The sequence below is a fragment of the Abrus precatorius genome, unplaced genomic scaffold, assembly GCF_003935025.1.
Source record: "Abrus precatorius isolate BTA unplaced genomic scaffold, Abrus_2018 Scaffold9, whole genome shotgun sequence".
Classification (NCBI taxonomy): Eukaryota; Viridiplantae; Streptophyta; class Magnoliopsida; order Fabales; family Fabaceae; genus Abrus; species Abrus precatorius.
Genome location: NW_020874439.1, coordinates 11,544,055 through 11,566,729, shown reverse-complemented (window position 1 = coordinate 11,566,729; position 22,675 = coordinate 11,544,055). Strand labels below are relative to the sequence as shown.

Below are 22,675 nucleotides of genomic sequence, written 5' to 3'. Positions count from 1 at the left end.
ATAAATTAATAAAGTATTAATCACGTAAATTAATTGTTTCAGCAACTAGGATGCAATCATAAAAGGCAGCGTCTTGGTACCAGTTAGCAGTTTTTCTTTTCATTCAATTGATTTTGAAATTAGTCCAGGTAAGTTCTCCTCTTCTAAAATGTGTTTATTAAAGAGTATATAGGATGCACAGTCGGAATTACTCTCTTCCTAATCGATTTTATTTTAACTACTAAATAAAAATAATATTTCCATTAAAATAACAAATATAAAATTTTATTTAAATAAAAAATAATCATAACTCAAAACTCAACAAAATAAATAACATAATCTAACTTGAGCCCACATACGGTGGTTCTTCCTTCAGGAACGTAAGGCAATGCGATGAGGGCAATATATACCACCGCATTTATAGATTTTTTTTTCAATGCATCAATTATAACCAACGTATATTCACATGTGTTGAGTGTCTAATTATATTGCACTCTACAGACCGATAGTGGTGACGCAGCTTGACCAGAGATTTTGCAATCGTTCGAGACTGTCCGATATATCTATTCAGTTGACATGTGTCATTCATTCACGTGTATCACTTGTTGATAGCTGATAGAGTTGATGCATTTTGACTGACAACTTATTTATCGTTTAAAAACGGACGATATACCTCTGATTTTGACACGTGTCTATCTCTGAGTAAGTATTGGTTAGTCACCACCAATAATGTATTAAAAAATTGAAAAATTAAAATATCGTACATGCAGGTGCGATATAGATGATGACATGGCCAAATTTCATACCAGACAGGGAATATGTTTAAAAAAAACCCTATTTTAAGAATTAGTTTTTAAATTAGCATTATTTAAATAAATTTGTCCAATTTCAAACTCATCATGATGTAATCTCACCACTGTCCAACACAATTTCTCGTTCAACAATCATTATACCATTATTAAACACACATCTACTTCAAATAAAAATACAATATTACAATAACATGTCACTCCTTTGCAGTTAAATCATTAAATTAATGGAAATCAGACATCTCAAGACTTAGCTCAAATCGTATTTTCATACCATAATAACTTTGAATATGAATGCTCAATTATAGAGTTTGAAATACACCATATAATCATTTTGCATTAAATATTTCTAATATAATCATTTTTCAAATATTCATTTTACTCAAAAAAATAACTTAAACCTTATTTTATTCATAACTTTCTCTAGAAAATCCTTACTCAATTTATCTGAACCTTAGGTTTTTAACACCTAATAAACCCATTTATAAGCTTAGTTTTTTAAAATAAACATAATATAACTCACCTACTGAATATAGAGAGTGTACAAAAATTTAAAAAATATTATGATTAAAGCTTTAAATTATGGGATAAAATTCTCTTTACCTCAAAAAGATGATTTTGTGAATAGTTTTACGGAAGAGATCGTCCAATGAAAAGTTCTTTCTATATATTCAAAGTGGAGCACTTTTGAAAAGAGAGAAAATGGAGAAATAAAAGTGAGTTGAGAAGATTGAGCTCCAAGGAACTTACTTGGAATCAAAAAGTAAAGACATCTAAGCTCGAATTCAAAAGTAATTTAGAGTTTATGAGAGTTTTCTTTGAGAAAAAGGAAGAGAAAGAACAGAGAAAAAAGTGAGGAAAAGTTGCTTGGACTTATAATCCATGTTTAAAACACTGAATTGCCTTAAATACCATTTTTGTCTGCGACTTCTCACTAAGTGAACCAGCTCTCGCTTGAGCAAGACTGCTCGTTTAAGTGAGATTATTCTTGTCTAAGCAAAATCTGGTTCAGAGAGCTCGTCATTTTTCCTGTACCTTCTTGCTTAAACAAGAGACTCTTCGCTTAAGCGAGAGACTCACAATTGGGTTGAGACCCATCTCGCTTAAGTAACAATGTCCTGAAATGTCTAGTTCAGATATCTTGCTTGAACGAGCTGTAACCTTCAAATTTTAAAAATTTCTATTTTAAAAAATAAAATATAATAATAAATAAAATAAATATACACTAATAAAAATGAGGATATTACATAATTTTAATTAACAATTTTTATAGTCATTATAATATGGCATGTGACAATTATGTGTATGTGTATTCTAATAGTATATACCTTATCTTGCATTTAAAAAAGAAATAGAGATCTCAAGACATCTTAACGTCTATTTGATAGAAAACTTTTCTAAAAAAAAAGATGTATTTTAATTTCTAGCATCATAAAATAATTATTTTTTTAATTAATACAGCCGTATTAATACAATTGAATCTTATTCTTCTAAGAAAATTGTTTGATGTTTAATAGTTGAATGAACTCTTCTTAGATTTTTGTACAAATATTAATTCGTTGTTATGTTAAATTTACAAGTTTTATTAAATTAATTTCAAGGCCGGTTAACTATTTTGATGGTATATTGAATGAAAGTTATTTTTTATTAAGTTTTAATCAAAATTAATTGTAATTTTTTTTACATAAATGATATTTATTTATGCGTAATTATATTACCTATTCTATTTTCATACGTGTGCGTACGTCATTAACCACTTTTAACGAATTTGTCTTAAGTTTATGTTCTTATAAGAGCTACCAATTTTCTTTTTCTTTCTTTTAAGAGAATTTTGTTTATTATGACCTAACTTTTGGGAGCTATCTATTTAATATTGATAATTCTCACCTTTTTATTTTCTTATGTAATAAGTTTGATTAATGTACACGTTAGATATCTAGATTTTTATAACTTATAGTAGTTATTCATAATTTACGTAATTAAAATATTTTTTTAACATAAATAATCCTATAAAATACTTTAAAGAAAATATAATAAAATAAATTATATCATAACATACGTATATAATGACATTAAAATTAATTATTTAAAATTTTTAGTTTTAATTATAAATATTTTTCAAGTATCTAACGAAAATGAAATTAATTATTATTCTTTTTTATTGACATTATTGTATGCAAATTTATGTAAATTCGTGAAGTATTTTTGTAAATTATTTTTTAATAGCAATACTTTTAAGCTAATGTATACATTCGATTTGCTATTTAAACATTATATTTTTTATATATATAAATTCCATTGTTTGCTCTCTTCTTTTTTTTCCCGAGTATTCTTAGGTTGTTTAGTGTAGCACAAACACAAAAATTTCACTAAACTTGTTCCAAAAAAGACTTGACTATACTCTCATCTTTCTATCCAAAGAAAGATGAGTAATGAGTAGAAGAATACTCGTTTGACTTAACTCTTTTTTTTCCTAATTTTAAGAGTATTACAAATATGGTTGATAAACACTGGAATTATATATGTTAATTTTGTACATGACAATATAATTTCAATAAAAAACTCTACCATGCATTAAATCTCAAAGCTATTTTTATTTTAAATTCAGGTGTTATTATGAAAAAGTTATAATGATTATATGTGACTATGATTTGTACAAGTGTCATGTGAAAAGAATAATTAAAAGACTTATGTATTTAAAATATTAAATTTATATTATAATTTTATTAAATGAGTAAAAATTCACAAGTGTCAAACTTAAATACTTACACTATTTAATAATTTTTCATAAAATAATAGATCAATCCAATAGTTGATTTGAATATTCTTATAAAACTTATTTTCAAGTTGGATATTTATTGCTTGCATTTTTTTTATTGACAATTTTTTTAATAAATTTTATGTGATCGATAAAAACAAAAAATCAGTTCCTGATTTGGCTTATCATCCAAAGTTCAAACCCTCAACTAATGCTTCACTCACAGTATGTTTAGTACTTAAGGTATAGAGCGAGAGAAGTTGAATTAATCAGTTTGAAGTTTAATAAATTTTATTTTGCATCGTTAAATATATATCAAATTAATCTTTGTTATAATGTTTTTTATTGAAACATATTCTTGTTAGAAAATGCAAAAAATATTTTTTCTTCTCCGGAAAATTAGACTGGTTGCATAAACTAATGGGCAATTTTATGGGCAAATAAACAAGTAGCATTGAATCTGTTAAACCAATATGCAGTACAATAAACAAGATCAGGAAGATGCAATCAACTTAAATAAAGTTGTCTGAAATACATTACTGCAAGCTGCATTTACCAGTTAATCGACCGCAAGGAAATATATAGGCAAAGTGGCAGACAACAAATCATTATACCAAGCAAATTTATATTTACCCTCCTGGCAGCATATCCGTCAACAAGGTTATCCTCCAACTAGACTAAAAAACGCTTAACTGCTGCATATCAAACCTTGACATCATGTTTAATCTCGCATCAGTGTTACAGTTTTTAGCTCATTCTTGCAGAAGTGTTATTAAAAAGGCTGAATTGGCAGTAGTGAAAATTATGATAGCAGTATCACATCATATACAAAAGCCTCTTGGCTAAAACTAGGAGACTCACAGGATTTTGGAACTGATATCTATCGTGAAAGTAGTTTGTATGATGGTAAATCTTCAAGCCGAGTTATGTCTTCAAGGAGAAGCTCTTTCTCTAACTGACGTCGTGTAGATTTCATCACTGTCTGTCGGAATACAACGTAATATGAATATTAGCAGACAGTCACTAGCAATTATAGTTAGCAAGTTAAGGTTAGCTGCAAAGAAACAATATCAGGAACACTCCATGACAAACAATTTAAACAATGATACAGATGATTTCTCCTCAATATTTTTTTGTTATAAAAGGACCACGATGGGCAATTTTGGTTTCAGAAAATATTACTATTTTCATTTTCAGTTTTTATTTTTAATTATAAAACTGTCATCATGTTTTCATTGTTTCCTGTTTTCAAACATTTATACAGAAAACATGAAAACAATAAAAGGTGGTTTTTCTGTACAAATATTTAAAAACAGAAAATAGAATAAGAATAATGTGACAATTTTGCAATTAAAAGTGAAAACATAAAATGTTTCCAGAAACCGAACAAGCCTTTAAGTTTTTCTAATTTTCTGTTCTTGCATGCTTTCTCCTTTCACCTTTCCCATTTAACGAACTTCTACACTTAAGTTAAATTTGCTTGTGCCATAACTTTCTCTTATTTCTCTAGAAAACTGAGATTTAAGGGTACATACATTAAAATCCATGTATGAGGCACGCATAGAAAGCCATTGGTGATCCATTAGCTTGAAGGTTATACAATAGAGAAGGTCAAAAGCTGACTCATTTTCTGTCAGACAAACGTGAATGGATTAATTTAGTTAAAACAGCAAGCTAAGATAAAATGAAAACTGCAACTTGCAAAATAAAAAAGCATAACATTGTAAATAAAACTTTTTCATTTTGTCTAAGTTTCAACTTTCAACCCTCCTTGATCCCCTTCCAGATTCAAGCGAAGTAAAATGAACAGATTAAAAGGGAGTGTTCGGACTACCTGCAAGAAATTTTAGAAAAGTTGCTCCAACCAGATTGCGTGGCTTGACTGTAAAGGCAAAGCATATAATTATTAGATAACTGTTGCTGATCCAGATACTGATTCAATGTATCACAGCATGGGACCATCAATGATTCAGATGGCAATTGCAGGTGACCTTTGTTATACTGACTTGTGCAAAGTAAAATGTCAAGAAACAAAAATTGAAGACGGCTTAAATTTTAATTAGTTGTGTCAATATGAAATTGATATGACACAATTCAGAAAGAAAAGTGCCCATACATATAGGCAGCAACCAAAATTATCACTTTAGACACCATAAAAACAGAGAATAAAGAAGTTTTAAAATTATAATAATAGGAGAGGTAACAAACCTGCTTCAAGATCAAGCATCTGTATCAGCATATATGTTATGTTAACACCAGCAACAGCAAATGGGTATTCCCACACTGATCTATCTCCTTCCAGCTTCCGTAAGAGATCCTGGAAGGATTTCTGCAAAAAAATTATGACAAAGAGACATGAATGACAACTAATTAGATTTAAGGTTGACAAAATATTTTAGCGGTCTTGGGGATCAAAACAACACTTGATTAACAAAGACAAACCAATAGGGTAACAACTGACAAGTCTCATTGAGAAGATACAAAGAGGGCTTTATAAAGGTTAGCCACAATAGTAAATTATGGAACGCCTAAAGGAATCAGGAGGCTTAGGTATGTTTCCTCTGGGAACCTCTGAAGTTGTCATACTGCCAAACGACTAAAGGACTGTTTTATGTTTATCTTAGCTTTATATTTTATGTGAGAATCTACTATGAGTGTCTTGGGGAAGCTTTAGTAGCTTCCTCTCCTGTTTTTCTCTTTGGGTTGTACTTATTGAAGAGCTTATTTTTTCATCATTCTTTCAGATTTGTTTTTCTTTTTGGAGAATATCATATTATCTCTTGTAACTTTTACTTCCTATCAACTACTACTAATAATAATAACCATTTGTCTATACAGAAAATTAAGTTAGCTAGCCCTGGTAGATTACCAGCATATGTCAGATAAATATCAAGAGCTAAAAGAAACAAAATACACAATACTTCATCTTAATGAAAAATGCAGTATACACATTAGCACCAAAACAGTTCAAATATGAAAGGAAGGTAAGGATGTGAACATGCAGATAGAACATCACATTTTAAAAATTATCAGTCAAACAAGAAATTCAACATTTATGGCCGATTATCATAATTCATAAGAAGTCCACATTGATGTGTGGAACCAGATACCAATGGTGAATAATGAAGAAAAGTTCACCACTGATTTGCATGAAATCATATTTGAGAGACATTATTAGAGTAGGTGTAATTTGAAAGAGAGGCTGGGAAAAAACAAATCAATTAATTTAAACATAATTTTTGTTTATAATGCAGTTTAACTTGCTAGACCCTTTTTCTCAAAGAAAGCAAGAGAATATACAAAATATGGGAACAAATCTTCTATCATGGAGGAAGTTCAACACAAGAATTTTCTTCAGATACGCTCGGAAATTTACCTAAATTACTGACAATCCTTTATTTCTTACACCACCATGTTCACTGTCTGAAATAATGATCCCTCAATTTAAATTAAACTCCTCCTTATCCAACTAATTTATTAGAATTATAAGAAAAGAGATTATATTACCCATGAATCATATTTATAATCATATATTAACATCAGAATCAATCATAAATACAGAAGAACAAAAATATATTCCTAATTTATAATTACATATAATGGATATCTAATTATATCCCTTATTTTGTGATGATTGTTATCTAACAAGAATATATGAAAATATCTTATCCTATTTTAGAATATCTTAAATTATCATTTAGGATTAAGTTCCATATTTTCTAAATGTCTCCAAGATTAGTACAAATAAGGGTTAGTTCTTTAAAATTTATGAACATACATCACTAAATTGTATATGGTGGTGTTTCATTCAGGTAGAGTTATCTATCATTTCCCGACAGTTTTCCTAGAGATATGAGCTTAACCCCGCAACTTGCCTAGAGAGATCAGTTGCTTTGTGACTTTACCAAAAGTATTAGCTGGCCCAGCGACTCTCCCAACAAAATCAACCTGATATTATGGCTTTCCCAGAGATATAAAGCTTAGCCCTGCAACTTCCCCAAAGATTAGCATAGCCTCATGATCAACTATCATCACAGCTTTCTAAGAGAAATCAGCTATCTAGGTCCTGCCATCCTACAACTTATATTTTTTGTTTTTCTCTTTTTTGAAAGGGTATATTTGTAACGGGCTTGAAGCTTACTAAACTTTAGTTGAGAGGGAGTTATAGAAACTTAGAATACATGAAAATATCATATCTTAGATTATCCTATAGGATTAATTTTCCTATTTTCATATTATCTCTTTGCTTTATTTACCATATTTCTAATCTTATCATGATTTGTTTTCTTAATTAGTTAGTATTATGATTATTACAAAGAGAAGTGATATAAACACACTTTTAGTTATTGACTAAAATTTATTAAAAACTACAAAAGTATAAGAGAGAATCATTAAATTAAGAGTGAAAAAAAGTGAGACTCATGAATTTTGTAATTTTGAATAAATTTTGACCAAGAGTGCATTAGAAAGTGTGTTGTTAGCATTTCTCTTATTACAAATAAAGGATAGTACTTTAGGTTTAATGCACATGCACCGTTACATTGTAATACATCTCAGTTAAAGGATAGTACTCTAGGTTTATTCTCTTTTATCACTCTTCCTCCCTTTATACTTAAAACCATAATTTCAACAATATCAATACCCAACAATATCACTATTTGCATCAGTCCCTTCTAATAGAAACTAAAAGGCTTCTTTTGGAAGAAATATATAATTCTTAGTTACTTTATCTAGCCTTTAGGATGAGCTATCATTCATAAGGCTTTCCATTCTAAACTATAATCTGGTGAACATAAGTAATCTTTTCATTAGAAATCAGATAAGAGTGAACAGAATAATAAAGAAGTGATACCGGGAAATTCCTAGCAAAGAAAAGAAAATTCTCCAATGATATAAAACCACCACCCCTGCCAAAAATATACACAAATAGAAATCATTAGCAACAATAATTGGAAAGAACATAAGATTTTGGCAGTGAAAAAATGCAGGACAATGTCTACCTAAAATCTGTTGATGGATCTTTCCCTTGCCAGCCCATTTCCTTCCACTGCTCAGATATCAAGCCATGAAGTTCTTCTTCAGGAAATGCAGCATTCCACAAAGCCCTAAGGGCATCCTAAAATATGTAAATTACACTCTTAAGGCATTGAAGATTGCAACACAGCAACAAGCCAGTGGCAGCACATAAAGCTATGAGTACATAGGTTGAAGTGCCACATCGCTCACACAAACTTGAAAAATATTAACAGAAAAGATACCTGGTGCTCAATTACTGAGCTATCATATGGAACATCTATACGTCTCTGTAGCCTCTGTAAGCATTCCTCCTAAGAATTGGAAATTCAACACTATGGGAATTTGTAGTGGTATAATTATAAACAAAATATTTAACAGAAAAAAAGTGGAAAGTGCTACAAAATTTCATATGGTAAAGGGAGCACAGCTCATGTATCTTGGCACCACTAATCACAACAGCTGATTAGCTATTGGTAATCAAGATTCCACCTAACAACTAGATTTCTTGGCATCCCCCAAACCACATACAAAATATGGACGATAAACAAGAAAAAAACACAACCAGAAATGCAATTTAACAATAATTCTGTTATTTGATAAGAAGACAGATTTTTCAATACAAATCTGAATCGCAAAATGTTTCTATTGCACACAGTTTAGAAGATGCTCGTTGTACCTGAAAAATGTTCAAGATCCTTACCACATAGTAGACGCTCTACTTCAAAAATCCTTTTGTTATTTTAGTTTTTACAGGAAGATGCCTAAAGCATAATTAACTGAAATACTTGAACAGAAACTAAGTGCTGCTTTGCTTTAGTTTACAAAAATATTACCTGGGCTGGAGTCAAATCAAAACAGTTAGAAGCATCACTATCTCTTCTTTGTACACAGACACAAGACAGACCTCGACCAAGCCATGCTGCTGATCCTGCCACAACCTCAGCTGCAATTAAAAAAAAATTGCCATCAACGAAGATTCTACCCACTTTCATGCTACATATTTCATCCTGAGTTGCTGGACAAACAAGCAGTGTTTCAAACAACAGAAAGTGGCAGCCTTTTATTTTTTTCCTTAACAGTTTGCATAATTTACAATATATTTTAATCAAATCCACTAAACGTAACTGGAAAGCAAAAAATATAAAATAATACGAAATCATGTAAAAGCTACCCATTCCATCTCCCCTGAATACAGTCCCCCATGGGCCAGTATAAAAACTTCCAAAGCTCGGGCCGACGTCACAAGCTGCCACTCAATTTTTTAACATTTAACAAATAGTTTGTGTTCTCCCAATCGACACCAATCCACAAACTAAGGCTATACCTGGATGGGGACCCACATTCCACAACATCCCTCGAACAAAGAAACACGGCCATTAAATATAATTGAATAAAAAAACCGAGCCAACGCAGCAAAGTTTAATCATAGAAGACCTCTTCGTTGCTTTACTCAGAATTTTACCACTTCATCAGTAGAGCGCTTCAAATACAACAGATGAAGAGCATTTCACAAGATATGATATACCATGAACGTTAGATCTACAGGAACAACCCCTTGTAGATATAAAAACATAGATGCCACAAAGTAACATTTCCCACGAGGGTGTGTTTGGATTGACATCAAACTCACTCAAACCGTATTCCAGATCTATTTCAACTCTAGAAGTTATAACTTTCATGTTCAAACGTAATTTAACGTGATTTTGATTAGCTTGGAAACAGAAACTCGAGGGCTCTACTCAATAAAACTAGAGCCAAAGAAAGAGAAAGAGAGTTCCGAATTTCTATGAAAATTATACCAAAAAAAAAAAAGATATTAAAAAAAGCATAAAAAATTTTGAAAACCGATAATTGTATAAAATGAAACCACCCACCAATACAACGTAGAATATCAGAAAACATCACCAACTTGGGTTATGGATCGGCCTATTATAACACGGTTCGATCTCGATCCCGGTCCATATATATTATATATAATATTAATCATAAATAATATATTATATATATTATATTAAGAGAGAGAGGAGTAAGAAGAAAAGAGGTGGAACAAGTACAACGACTATTTGTGAAAGTGAAGACAATAGAGAGAAAAAGGAAACGAAGAAAAACAATTAACGTTTGAAGGAGTGAGAGAAAAGTGGGGGAAATCACGAAGAAAAAACAAAACAAACGAGAAAATTCGAAGCAATTTCATAATTTTGAACTTTTACCAGAATTTGAATGGCAGGTTTCTCCTTGTGGAATCCTCCTAACAGCGACAAATGAGCTACCTCTGTCATCCATTTTCTCTTCTTATTCTTCTTCTTCTTCTTCTTCAACGATTACTGCTAATTCTGCTGCTGCTGCTACAGCACCATTGTCAACCTTGAATCTCTCATTTTCCCGGGAAATCTCACCCTCGTCAATCCAAAGAAACAACAGTGTAGCAAAAGGTTTCTCAGCGAACCTGAAATGCGGGTGGTAGAAAATCGCCAGAAAGGTTGAGATTGAAGATTTTCTCAGGAAAATGGATGGGAGAAGGAGAGAAGGAAAAGGGTTTGAGGGAGATCTGAGAGAATAAGAAGAATGAAAGGGAGTAACGGTTACAGATAGAGAGGGAGTTTTGTGTCTCTGTGTGCGTGCGAGTGTGTTACTGTGTGTGTGTGACTGTGTCTGGTTATGGCGTTGGCGTTTTGTTTAGATTTAGAATAAGAGGGAGGTGGGGGTGTATCATTTTTGAAACTAGTATTATTAGGTTTTAAAATTTTTATAAATTAAAACTATTTGTGTTTTATAATTTTAGTTTTTAACGTTTTTAAATTTCCAATTTTAATATGAAGTTTTAATTTTAAAATGCAAAAGTTACTTAAATATGTTTTTAATCTCCACATTTTAATAATTTTATTTTAGTTTGTCAAAATATAAAAGAAAAAATTTGTTAAAATATGAAGATTAAAAACACATTTAATCTAAAAACTATCAATATATATTGAAAAAAGATAAATTAAAGAATATAAGAAAAGTGTCAAAATAATTTTTTAAAATAACAAATTATTTTTAAATTTATTATTAATTAATTGTTAGTTGAATCAATGATAGGTTTCATAAAACGTGTATGTGTCTAAAATATTTATCTTTTTGCAAAATAAAATTTTTCAATTCAAATATCTCTTAAAGTTAGTGAAAAAATTTTAAAAGAAATATAGAAAAATTAAAGAAAAAAACAGTTTAAATTAGTTCAACTCACTGACTTAAAGTCAGATATGGATTGACTCGGTGAAAATTAGATATCTAGTTTTATTTTTATTTAAATAAAAATAAAATAGCTTAAGTGAAAATACATAAAATTAAAAAAAATTATGCAAAATTAATTTAAACAAATTTTGTAAGAAAAATTTGTTTAAGAAATTATTTTAACTTAGTGAATTTTGTGCATATGAGAAGATAGAAGTTAAGGTATGAGAGAAGAGAGAACTAAAAATGAATGACGATAAAGAGAACTGGTAATATAGAATAATGGTGGAGAAAAATGAGGTTAGAGAGTTGAATATTGAAAAAAGAGGAAGATATAGGTATATGTAGAGTAAGAGTAAGAGAAGGAAAATTAGACATGGAATAGAAGAAAAAAGAAGTTGGAAGAGGAAGAAAAAAATTTGATAAGAGAAAAGGAATAAAATTGAATATAAAGATTAAAGAGAGTTGAATATAGAAGTTGAAGATACAGTATTATGCATAAGAAAAAAACAAGATCAATAAAAAAATATAAAATTAGTTAAAATAATTCACTTAAAATAAAGTCAAAAAAACATTATTTAAACTAATTTTATGTAAAAAAAAATTACATTTTTATTTAAACAAAAATAAAACTAAATATATCATTCTCGTTACTATAGAAAAGAATTTGTATCCCTTCAAGTCAAGGCTAGTTTTTATTATTAGCTAAAATTATCACAATAAAATTCTTGAATTACACAAAATGACTCAATTCAGATATTACAATACAAGTTTTTTTTTGGTACTTAATCGCCATTGTTCTCGAGCCTCTTTAGGCATCATGCTTTCAAAAACAAAAATATAAACCTTAAGTATTAGAAAATAGACAACAAAAGGTTAGTAATAACAAATAAGATTGGTTACTAAATCTAATGTCTTGCTAGGTGACTTTATTTCGGACCCTCTGCGTTAAAATTTTCATTGTACCAAATCTAATATTAACTCTAACTATTTATTATTTTTAAATAAAATATTTTTATTTTAATAACCAAAATTCTTTCTGACAATAACGTCACTGTAGTGATCTTTATCCCTTCATCTCACACCCATTGTGTTCTGATACTATAAGAAGTGTCTTATGAATCTGTCTTTTTTTATATTTTTCTATAATAGACTTAGCCTATAAATAGTATACAAGTATGATTGACTTTGTTATTTGCCAAACATGGTCATTTAATTTTATAAGGAAGATATATATTTTTTTTGTCAACTCTAATTTATAGTCATTTGTATTTAAAAGTAAAGCAAATAAAACTTGAAACCAATATTAGTTGATTTGTTTATTTATTAATTAAATATATTGAATTTTAATTATTATTATTATTATTATTATTATTATTATGTATGAATTAAATGAGAAAACTTACTTAATATGAGAATGATAATAACAAAATAAACTGTTAGATTTTATTTAAATGGTTAAGATTAAAAAAAAAAGCGTATATAACTTTTTTGTGTTCATGAAACTACCACTAAATTTGATTCATATTTAATATTATCATAATTTTATAATAAAAACTATTCTCACTAAATATGTTTTCAATATATATATATATATATATATATATATATATATATTAAATAAACAAAAATATAATTTAGTATTATTTTTTAAAAATATAAATTTAATTTAATTTAAATATATTTAAAGTATTAAACTTAACTTGTGGTTCCGAGTTTAAGTAATGAAACTATGTTTAGTGTGTTAAATATTAAAAAAATTGTTGTATACAATAGTTTTAACTGAAGATGGTCTCTAATATATGATACTTGTGATTTAATTTTATTTTTTTTTATATTATCATCTAATCGTAAATTGTCATATTAATAATAATTATTTTTTTTAGAATAAATATTATAAAAATTATACAATAATGTTTCTGATTGATTGACAATGTAAAAATCTTTACCCTGATAGTGTATCAAAATTAAACTTATGTAACTTTGTCTTTACAAGTCTGAATAAATTTAAAGAAACATCAAAGATTTTGTAAATAATTTCAAAAAATTTACAATTTGTGAAAATAAGTTTTAATTTTTTTAGACTTTCTTTTACTCATTGAAATAATTTTTTTGGCATACCTTAACAAAATAAGCTGCTTTTAGCTTATTCCTATAAATTTTATAGTTACATTTACTAAATAAGTCATTCTTTTGAAAAATGCTAATTAAATAAATAATTAATTAAATTATGTATCCAAACGCACCTTAATATAATATGAGATTAATTATTTATTTATTTTCAATAAAGAATAAATTATTTTATTGAATAAAATAATAATATATTAATAAAACAATTAAAATTTAGTAAAATTTGAGTGTTAAAATTTAATTAAATTAAAATTTTCATTTTTTATTAAATAAATTAATATTTTCACTGAAATATATTTAAAATGGTCTAACCATTACATATTAGAATTGATTATTAATACAATATAGATCATCTAAGATAGAGAAATATATTAAATACATTGTCAAATAAATTATATTGATTTGTTTGAATTGAATCGACGTGACAATGACAAATGAACTAATTATTTAATTTTAATAAATTTTATTATTAAATATTTGAATAGTTATTTATAGACAAATATATACTTTAATTTTAAATTATTATTATTAAAATCTAAATTTAAATATTTATTACTATTATTATTAGCAATTTTAGTGACATAATTATGTAAAATAAATTTTTTTATATTGGTCTGAGTTAAAAATTTATGTTAAATATTTATAAGAATACTATTTATTTTGATATTAGTGATCAGTGAATAAAAAAAAATTAAAACGTCGATTTATTTGATTAAATTTTTAAATTTTATGAATCGATATAATAAAATTAGAATATTTCCAATACAAAAAATATTTTTATATTTAAAAATATATTTTTATCCTTATATGAATATGTTATTGTATTTTAATTCTTATCGTAACAACATTGTTAAAAAAATATAATTAAATAAATAATAACTTTTATTAATAACGATAATTACTAAAATATAAGAAAAACAGATATATAAAAATTATATATATTTAACCTATGATTTCATTTATCCTTCCCTAAGAAGCATGTAAATATGTGATAATTAATTAAGTTCCCGAACTTTGAAATTTATTAATAAAGAATCTTAAATTAATTTATTTGATATTTACCTATTGACAAAAAAAAAATGTAGGGCATATTTGCTACAGTATATGTATTTTGTTTGTTTTATAAATCATTTTAGATGTAATTGTCAAGCTAGATATAATATTATCATTTTTTTCTAAAACGAAAATAATATTATCTTTTCAACATTAATTATTGATAAAATAGTTTTAACAAAAGTTTACTCCTTAATTGATTCGGTATGAAATGTTTAGGTGTTCAAATAATATTTAACTCTAAAACAAATAAACACAAATCTAAAGAGTTTCATGCATATTTATTTTAAATAAAAAAATATTAATGATATTTTTTAATATACTCTTTAACATGTTTGTTTACAATTATTTATTTTCAAAAATTTAATTTAATTTTTTGAAAAACACTAACCAATTACCAAAAAATGTTTTAAAATTTTTTAACATATATCTTCTTTAAGAAAATAGACACAACTCCTTCTAGGCAAATATCTTCATTAATTGCAGACCAAATCCTAGCAAAGCATTGTGTTTCTATTTAAAAGCCATATCAATAATTTACAATAGACACAACCTTTGTTGTGTCTCTATCACTAGAAGTGGAGTAATGTGATAATAGTTAGGCCAAAAGTGCTCCATCTAGTGATATAAAAGGGTTGATAGGAGAGTGACTTATAGCTTCCATGTAAACCTCTTTGAGGACCACTTTCACAATTTCAAGAGACATGGCACCTTAAATCAAAGTAAGATGGCTTAAAAGTTATATTGATCACAAAGTAAGAGTGTGGAAAACAAACTTGGATGGTGATGTTTTCCCTTTGGTTCTAGTTGATGTAATTGATGCTTAAAAACACAGTAGAATTTGGGGAAGATAGGATGATGTGGCATTACACTTCACATGAGAGGAAACCACAATTAGAGTACATGTTGCTTTCACTTTGTTGTACCCTCTAAGTTCTTGCCCAACATGCTCACAAAGTTAAAATGTTCATGTGAAGAGCATCCATGACCAATGAGAAAGCAACATTGTGTCAATGATGAAGGATGTCAAAGTTTCCTCTAATGATAGTGAAAATATGGTATATGCTTTAACACTGTGTGCTGTTTGGAGACTTTCTTATCTTCTTTGGCAAGTGGACAGGTTGGAAGGATAGGACTTTGAGCCTTTATGGGTCACACATGTGGCATCTATAATTTAACGTACCTTGCAGCAATCAATGTGGGTAAATCTGGAAGTATTATAATGAATCCTTTTTTTAAGGTGTAGTTTAATACATAAAATTTTTACTAAAAATTATAATATTTACTATCTTTATTATTTTAAAAAAATTAAATTCTTTTACTTCAACCGCTATCAATTTCTTTTGTTCTTTCCATTAAAAAAACAATTTAGTCATTAGCTTTGGTGCATGTTATCCCTATCTCAAAGACCTTGATAAAGTAAAAATTATAATTTAATGTTTTATATATTGTTAATAAATAAACTAAAATTACTGGCAATACTAATTTAGAAATTATATTAATGTTTTACTCAACAATTTAAGTTTATTGAATTGTTGTTTCTTGACATAATATAACTTTATATGATTATTTTTGGCTTAATAGATATGTATGATTTACAATTTGATATTTAACTATTTCCTTCTAAATTAAAAGAAAAAAAAAACCTTAAAATTAAGCGTGGCTTAAGAAAATCTATACATTATTCATGCTTTAAATACAAAAAATTATATTATAAAAAAGTTATAAAAGTATTAAATATAATTTATATATTTTTTTGAAATTATTTAAAATTTTGACATATAAAAAAAATGAGCTAAAAACTACTAGCTTACCATTGTGACTCTAATTAAAAGTTGTGAACTTATAACTATAAATTTATAGGTGTCTAAGTAGTTTGTGAAATTAATTTGTTTGTTAAACTAACTGTATAAATAGCTTATTTATGTTAAATGACTTAAAAGAATATATAATATTATATTTATATGATATTAAAATTAGATATAACTATTTTAACACATTTTATTAATAAAAATAATATCGATTCTAATAATAATTTATTTTATTTTTAAAATTATAAATTTTAACATGTTATAGCAATAAAGATTTTATGAATTGATTTAAATAATTCATTTTTTAATTTTTAAAGTACTATTTATTTTCTTAATTTATTTTTATTTGACAAAAAATTATTAATTATTAACAATAAAAAATGAAAATGATAGAAAACAGAAAAATGAAAAGGACTACCGTAAAGATAAAAAGAACAAAATAGTAATAAGATTAATTGTATGAGATGATAAGTTTTATAAAAAAATAGTAAAAATATAATAGAAATATTAATAACTAACTTTTAAAATTTAAATACTTCTTTAAATAACTTTTAAAAAGGTAGCTTTCAAGAACTACAAATTCCTTTCATTTTCTATTTACCAAACAACTTTATTAGCTTATCGAATCAATGAGCTACAAACTCTTAAATAAATTACAAATTACATTTATCAAACATAATGATAATCCAAGTAGTTAATAGCTTCTATAATACACATGTATTTTATTTAAAATAAATTATATATAATATATAATAATTATTTAAAATATTAAAAAAATTTAAAAATTTATTTTAACTTAACTCTATAATCACAAATAATATATATTAAAATGATAAAAATTTAATAAAATAATAATAATTTATATTTACTTTAATTTTAATTTAAATTTGTTAGATAATAAATTTGATGTTTTAAAATTTAATGTCCATTTAAAAAATGTTGTTAATGCAATATTTTATTTTTAACAGATATTAAAATAAGTCCTTTTTTTTTTTAAATAATAAAGTAGGTTACTTGTTTAAGTCCGCTATTCAGAAAGAGTTAAGTGTGAACTGTTATTTTTAAGTACCAAATCATTTCAAGCCTTTTTAATCCATCCGCATTAACCCGCCATTGGATGTACCCTAAGCTAAGTTCGTTGCATAACTCAAATTGATAGCTCTAAGCTAATATAAAGATTTTTTACATTGAGATACAATCATAAATTATCAGATAACAAAGAATTATTTATTTATAAAATAATCAATATAGTTTTTTCATTTTATATTTACTTTATAATAATAAAAGAATTATTAAGAAGATACTCCCTCCTTCCAAAGTTTTGCATAAAAATTAACAAAATGGTTGGTATTTTAAATTTTATAAATTAATTATTACTTAACTCAGAATATGTGTTTTTTAAGGACAGAATATGGGTTAAAATTTTGTGAGCACAAACATGCAGCCTCATATGTTGGTGGACATTAGAGTCGACATTGAAAACGGAGTCACATGAAATGTTGCTAAACACCCACAGCCTTTATTATTATTTAAAATTTATTAAAAATTATAAAAATATAATAAACAATATTAAATTAAAAATAAATTTTATAATAAAGAATATTTTTATTTTAATAATAAATTTATATCTCTTTTAACTTCTGTTAGATAATTAATAAAATCCTTGTATACATTCACTACAATAGAAACAAGTTTTTGAAGTGCTAACTTAGACAACAGTTAGTATGAATAGCTTTATAATAATATATTTAGAAAGCGGTTAGCGTTGAACTATTCTCTAAGATATATTTCTAAGAGCGGTTCAATATTAACCGCTCTCTAATATACACTTCTGACAGCGGTTAATAGACAATCGCTCTCTAGTGTATACTTCTGAGAGTGGTTTTTTGTTAACTGCTCTCTAAAGTCACACACTTCTAAGAGCAGTTGATAAAGAACTGCTCTCTAATGTATACTTCTAAAAGCGGTTAATAGAAAATCGTTTTCTAAAGTTTTTTTTTTCTATCTTATAAATGAAGTGTGCTCTCAAATTTCTTCGTCTTACTAATAAAGTTACTCACTTTTACATTTGTAAGTTCTCTTCATCTTCTTCATCTTTTATATGCTAACAAAGTTGTTCTCTGTCTCTTTCACTGTAGGTTCTCTTTATCTTCTCTGCGTTAAAAAAGTTAGTTTCTCTTACATCTGTTGCTACCTTTCTAATTGTTCTCTATGTTCTCTCTTTCTTTCTTTTTTCCTCTATTAACTGTAAACCATTTCGCTAATTTGTTCTCTTTTTTCTTCTTAATAGTGTTGCAAATGTGGACTGTTTGGTTAATACAACCTACAAACTCAACAAGTTTCACTTTTTATTCATGATAAAAATAAAGAAAGATTGAGCATAACAATAAATTAATTTTGGTTTGAAATAGAAAACTAAAGAAAAAAATTTTCAAATTCCAGATTGACATTCACTTTGTGAGAGCGGTTCCACGTAGAACCTCTCTCTAATATCAACATTTTGAGAGCTGTTGTTTAACGGCTCTCTTAAGTGCAACATATTAGATAGCGCGGGATTTTAGAGTAATTCTAAACACTTTCTAAATTAAAATAGAACTGCTCTGACATATCCATTTTGGCGTAGTAATTTATTATATATATATATATATATATATATATATATATATATATATATAAGATATTTCAAGAGGAGTTTGCATTATAAAATGTGAGATGCATTAATAATAATCATTTGATCAAATAATTGACAAGAGAGAGAAGAGAATTAATTGATAAGAGAAAAAAATTATTATTAATGTCTTTTACCTCTCGTAATAATAAATTCCTCCCACTTAAAATATCCCTTATGTATATATAGATTATAAAATCAAATTTATGCCTAAAATTATCAATGCACTCATTTTATTATCTTAAAAGACATTTAAAAGAATAAATAACTATACGTCACGCAGCTACTGTTGATGCTTTTCTATGAAGAGAATATATTGAAAAGCGATCCATCACGTAATAAATTTATTTTGTAATTCTATATATTTGTTTACTTAGTTTATAATTAGCTTTGAGGTTATAGTTCAATGAACCAAGCATTTGATCACGATACTTCTTTTATATTATTGTTAATTAAATTTTTTTTGCTGAGAAACAAATAAATAATTTGTTGTTAAAATCAAGAAAAATAAAAGGCAAATGCTTATAATATTTTTTATTTTAATTTCTCAACTAATAGCTTAAAATATTTGTTAACATTTTTAGAGGGACCAGCATATATTATTAGGTGTGGATAGAAAGATGCAAATCAATCTATTTGGATTGTTAGTGATGTGTATCTAGCTAGGTTCATAGAAAGAAATGCTCAAGTTAATGGAATCGGATCTATCACCTTCAACGGATTATAAATTAATGATTTTACATGTTCAAGAAACTAATTAATGTCATTAAATTATATTTTATTCCGCGATAATAAAAACAAGTATTTCAAGTATATTTATATGAACTGAAATATTTACAAGCTCTTTCATTTCAAAGTAATAGTAAATATATACTCTTATTTTTTATTTAAAAAAAGAATTTTAAAAGTTATATCAATATGATTTGGTAATTTTTTTACTGACCCTAGTAATCTTTTTTCGTTCTATTTTTTCTATAAAAATAAACAACAAATTCATCAAAATTAATAAATAATAATTGTATATAATATATTTATAATGTATTTAAAAAATTTTATAATAATAAATAGCTAAATTGTTAACTAATATTTCTATTAAAAATAATGAATTTATCCATTTATACGAGTAATGGATAAATATCTTGTTAATTCAACTTCCATATTAAATAAGGATATATAAGTAATTTAACAATTAATGTATCTAAAATGAATATATATATTTTTATAATTTAGACTAAAAAATGTAATAATTTTTTTTATAGATAGAAACCGAAGGAATATATCTCTAGTTATATAATATTGTGAAACTTTGTTATATTCTCTTGATAATATTTTTACTACTTTATAAAATAAGTTTTAAATAAAAATATTTATTCATTATTACGTTGAAAACATAAAATGTATTAATTATTTTATTCAGAAAGATTGATAAAAATAAAAGATAAAAAGATTTAAATTATTGAATATTAAAACATGAGTAATGCATTGTACAACTAAGGTACAAGAGAAGAGTCATAATTGTGAAAGATTTTAAGCATATTATGATAAGAAGTGTGACCTCTATCAAGTGTGTATAAAATACTAACTGAACAGACACAATCTGCTTATTGAAATTGTGGGGCAACTATCTGATCCAATTTGAAAGATGGATTGTGAGCAACCTAGAGGTGTAGATAGAGTGTTGGACCTTTCTGGATTGCCTCAAATCAAATACTTTGGTGGTTGATAATGATTGTTAGTTATGTCCTAATTCAATTATAATTTAATATATTGTGATAAATAGTAATAATTAAATATATATTAAATCTTAATAAAGTTATATATAATATAATTAAAAATTGTATATACTTAATGGAAGTTGTTCTGAGTGACAAACAATTCAATATTATTTAAGTAAAGTCTCAAATTCGAATATTTGTGTATGTAAAAAATCTTTGATAATAAACTTATTTAATAGATTTTAGCTAATAATAAAAAGTATGTTATTAACATTACTCACAATAAAATTAAAATTATATATATATATATATATATTTAAATATGATATAATGCTTAAAATAATATTTAAAAAGTCTCAAACTAGCTTATATGGAACATTTAAATAAAAATAAATTGTTTCAGACTCATTAAGCTCGAATTTCATATTACTTTTTCTCAATTTTGACTGCTTATGATGATTTTCCATCAATTATTTACATAATTAATTCTATGAATGAAATGGGTTCGATACTTAAAAATGAGTTCAATCTGATCTTATGATCATTGAAGAGGTAGTCGTGCTACTTCATTTTTTGGATTGTAAGACGAGTCATTTCAATACTAAAATTCTTCATTGTTATGACTTAAGATATATTTCAATTGGTGATGAAGAAAAAAATGAAATAAAATGGAATGATATTTGTTATGGATTGTTTGAATTGTAAAAATATTAATCAAATAGAATAATAATTAATGGAGTAGATTCTATTTCATTCTATGTTTCTCGTAATTTGAAATGTATATAATCAAATTATTTTTTGTATTATAATTTATTAAATTTTTCTTGTAAAAATAGCTAATTTATTATTTAACTAAAAATAGCTAATTCATTGTTGCTCACATGCTAGCTATTTAGAGAGCTTGGAAGTCAATATAATATGTAACATGAAAAAATCCTTCAGATTTTACTTTACAAGCTGTTGAGAAGAACCTTTATTCCCTAGTTAGTTTCTTCCAATCTTTTTTTTATTTTATTTTGTTATGATACCAAAAAAAAAAAAATATTAGAGAGCAATTCAAATTACTTTAAAGTGCTGCTTTGCAAAATTGGATACACTTAAAAAATAATTATAAATTACTTCTTAAGATTTCTTGTTCCATGAATAATTACTACCTCAACTAAAATCATTTGACTTCTAAATTATAAAGTCAAATTCAAACTTTTGTCACCATTAAGTATACTAGTAACATGTAACATCATTGATTTGCATTATTATTGCTATTGCATCACTTCTTAATATCACAATTTTTTTCTTTGAAATCACTGCCAATAACACTACAATTGTGTCAATCAAATCTATCACTATTAAACTACTATTATCATTATTTCATCACTTTAATATCACGAACTCAATTGTTATAATATCCAAATTTACTGTTAGCTCTTCACTATAATACGTGGAATTTTACAGTCATTGCTAACCTTTTATCAGTCAAACACTGATATATCACTTTCTTAATTATGAGAAGAACAACGCCTTAA

General features: G+C 26.3%; 1 protein-coding gene across 4 annotated transcripts; it reads right to left on the bottom strand.

Annotated features, from left to right (window-relative positions):
• Positions 1-4,002: 4,002 nt before the first annotated feature.
• On the bottom strand, positions 4,003-11,234 carry LOC113849476 (ELMO domain-containing protein B-like). Of its 4 annotated transcripts, XM_027479409.1 has the most exons (10): positions 11,149-11,234; positions 10,773-11,008; positions 9,396-9,505; positions 8,805-8,873; positions 8,547-8,662; positions 8,399-8,453; positions 5,755-5,875; positions 5,381-5,428; positions 5,082-5,176; positions 4,013-4,528 (listed from the first exon to the last, which is right to left on the bottom strand). In XM_027479409.1, exons 2-10 carry the CDS (start codon positions 10,843-10,845, stop codon positions 4,427-4,429), a joined length of 789 nt encoding a protein of 262 aa, XP_027335210.1. In that variant the 5' UTR covers positions 10,846-11,008; positions 11,149-11,234; the 3' UTR covers positions 4,013-4,426. The 4 variants fall into 4 exon arrangements, with proteins under 4 accessions (XP_027335212.1, XP_027335211.1, XP_027335210.1 ...); XM_027479411.1 differs by having other exon boundaries at positions 4,003-4,524; positions 10,773-11,228; XM_027479410.1 differs by lacking the exons at positions 10,773-11,008; positions 11,149-11,234 and adding an exon at positions 10,437-10,464 and having other exon boundaries at positions 4,008-4,528.
• Positions 11,235-22,675: the final 11,441 nt, after the last annotated feature.

Coding starts and splice junctions, on each gene's coding strand:
- LOC113849476 (XM_027479409.1), bottom strand. CDS start 10,845: ATGGATGACAGAGGTAGCTCATTTGTCGCTGTTAGGAGGATTCCACAA. Junction 8,874..9,395: donor TTGATTTGACTCCAGCCCAG/GTAATATTTTTG, acceptor TCCAATTCTTAG/GAGGAATGCTTACAGAGGCT. Junction 5,876..8,398: donor TCTTTGCTAGGAATTTCCCG/GTATCACTTCTT, acceptor ATTTTTTTGCAG/AAATCCTTCCAGGATCTCTT.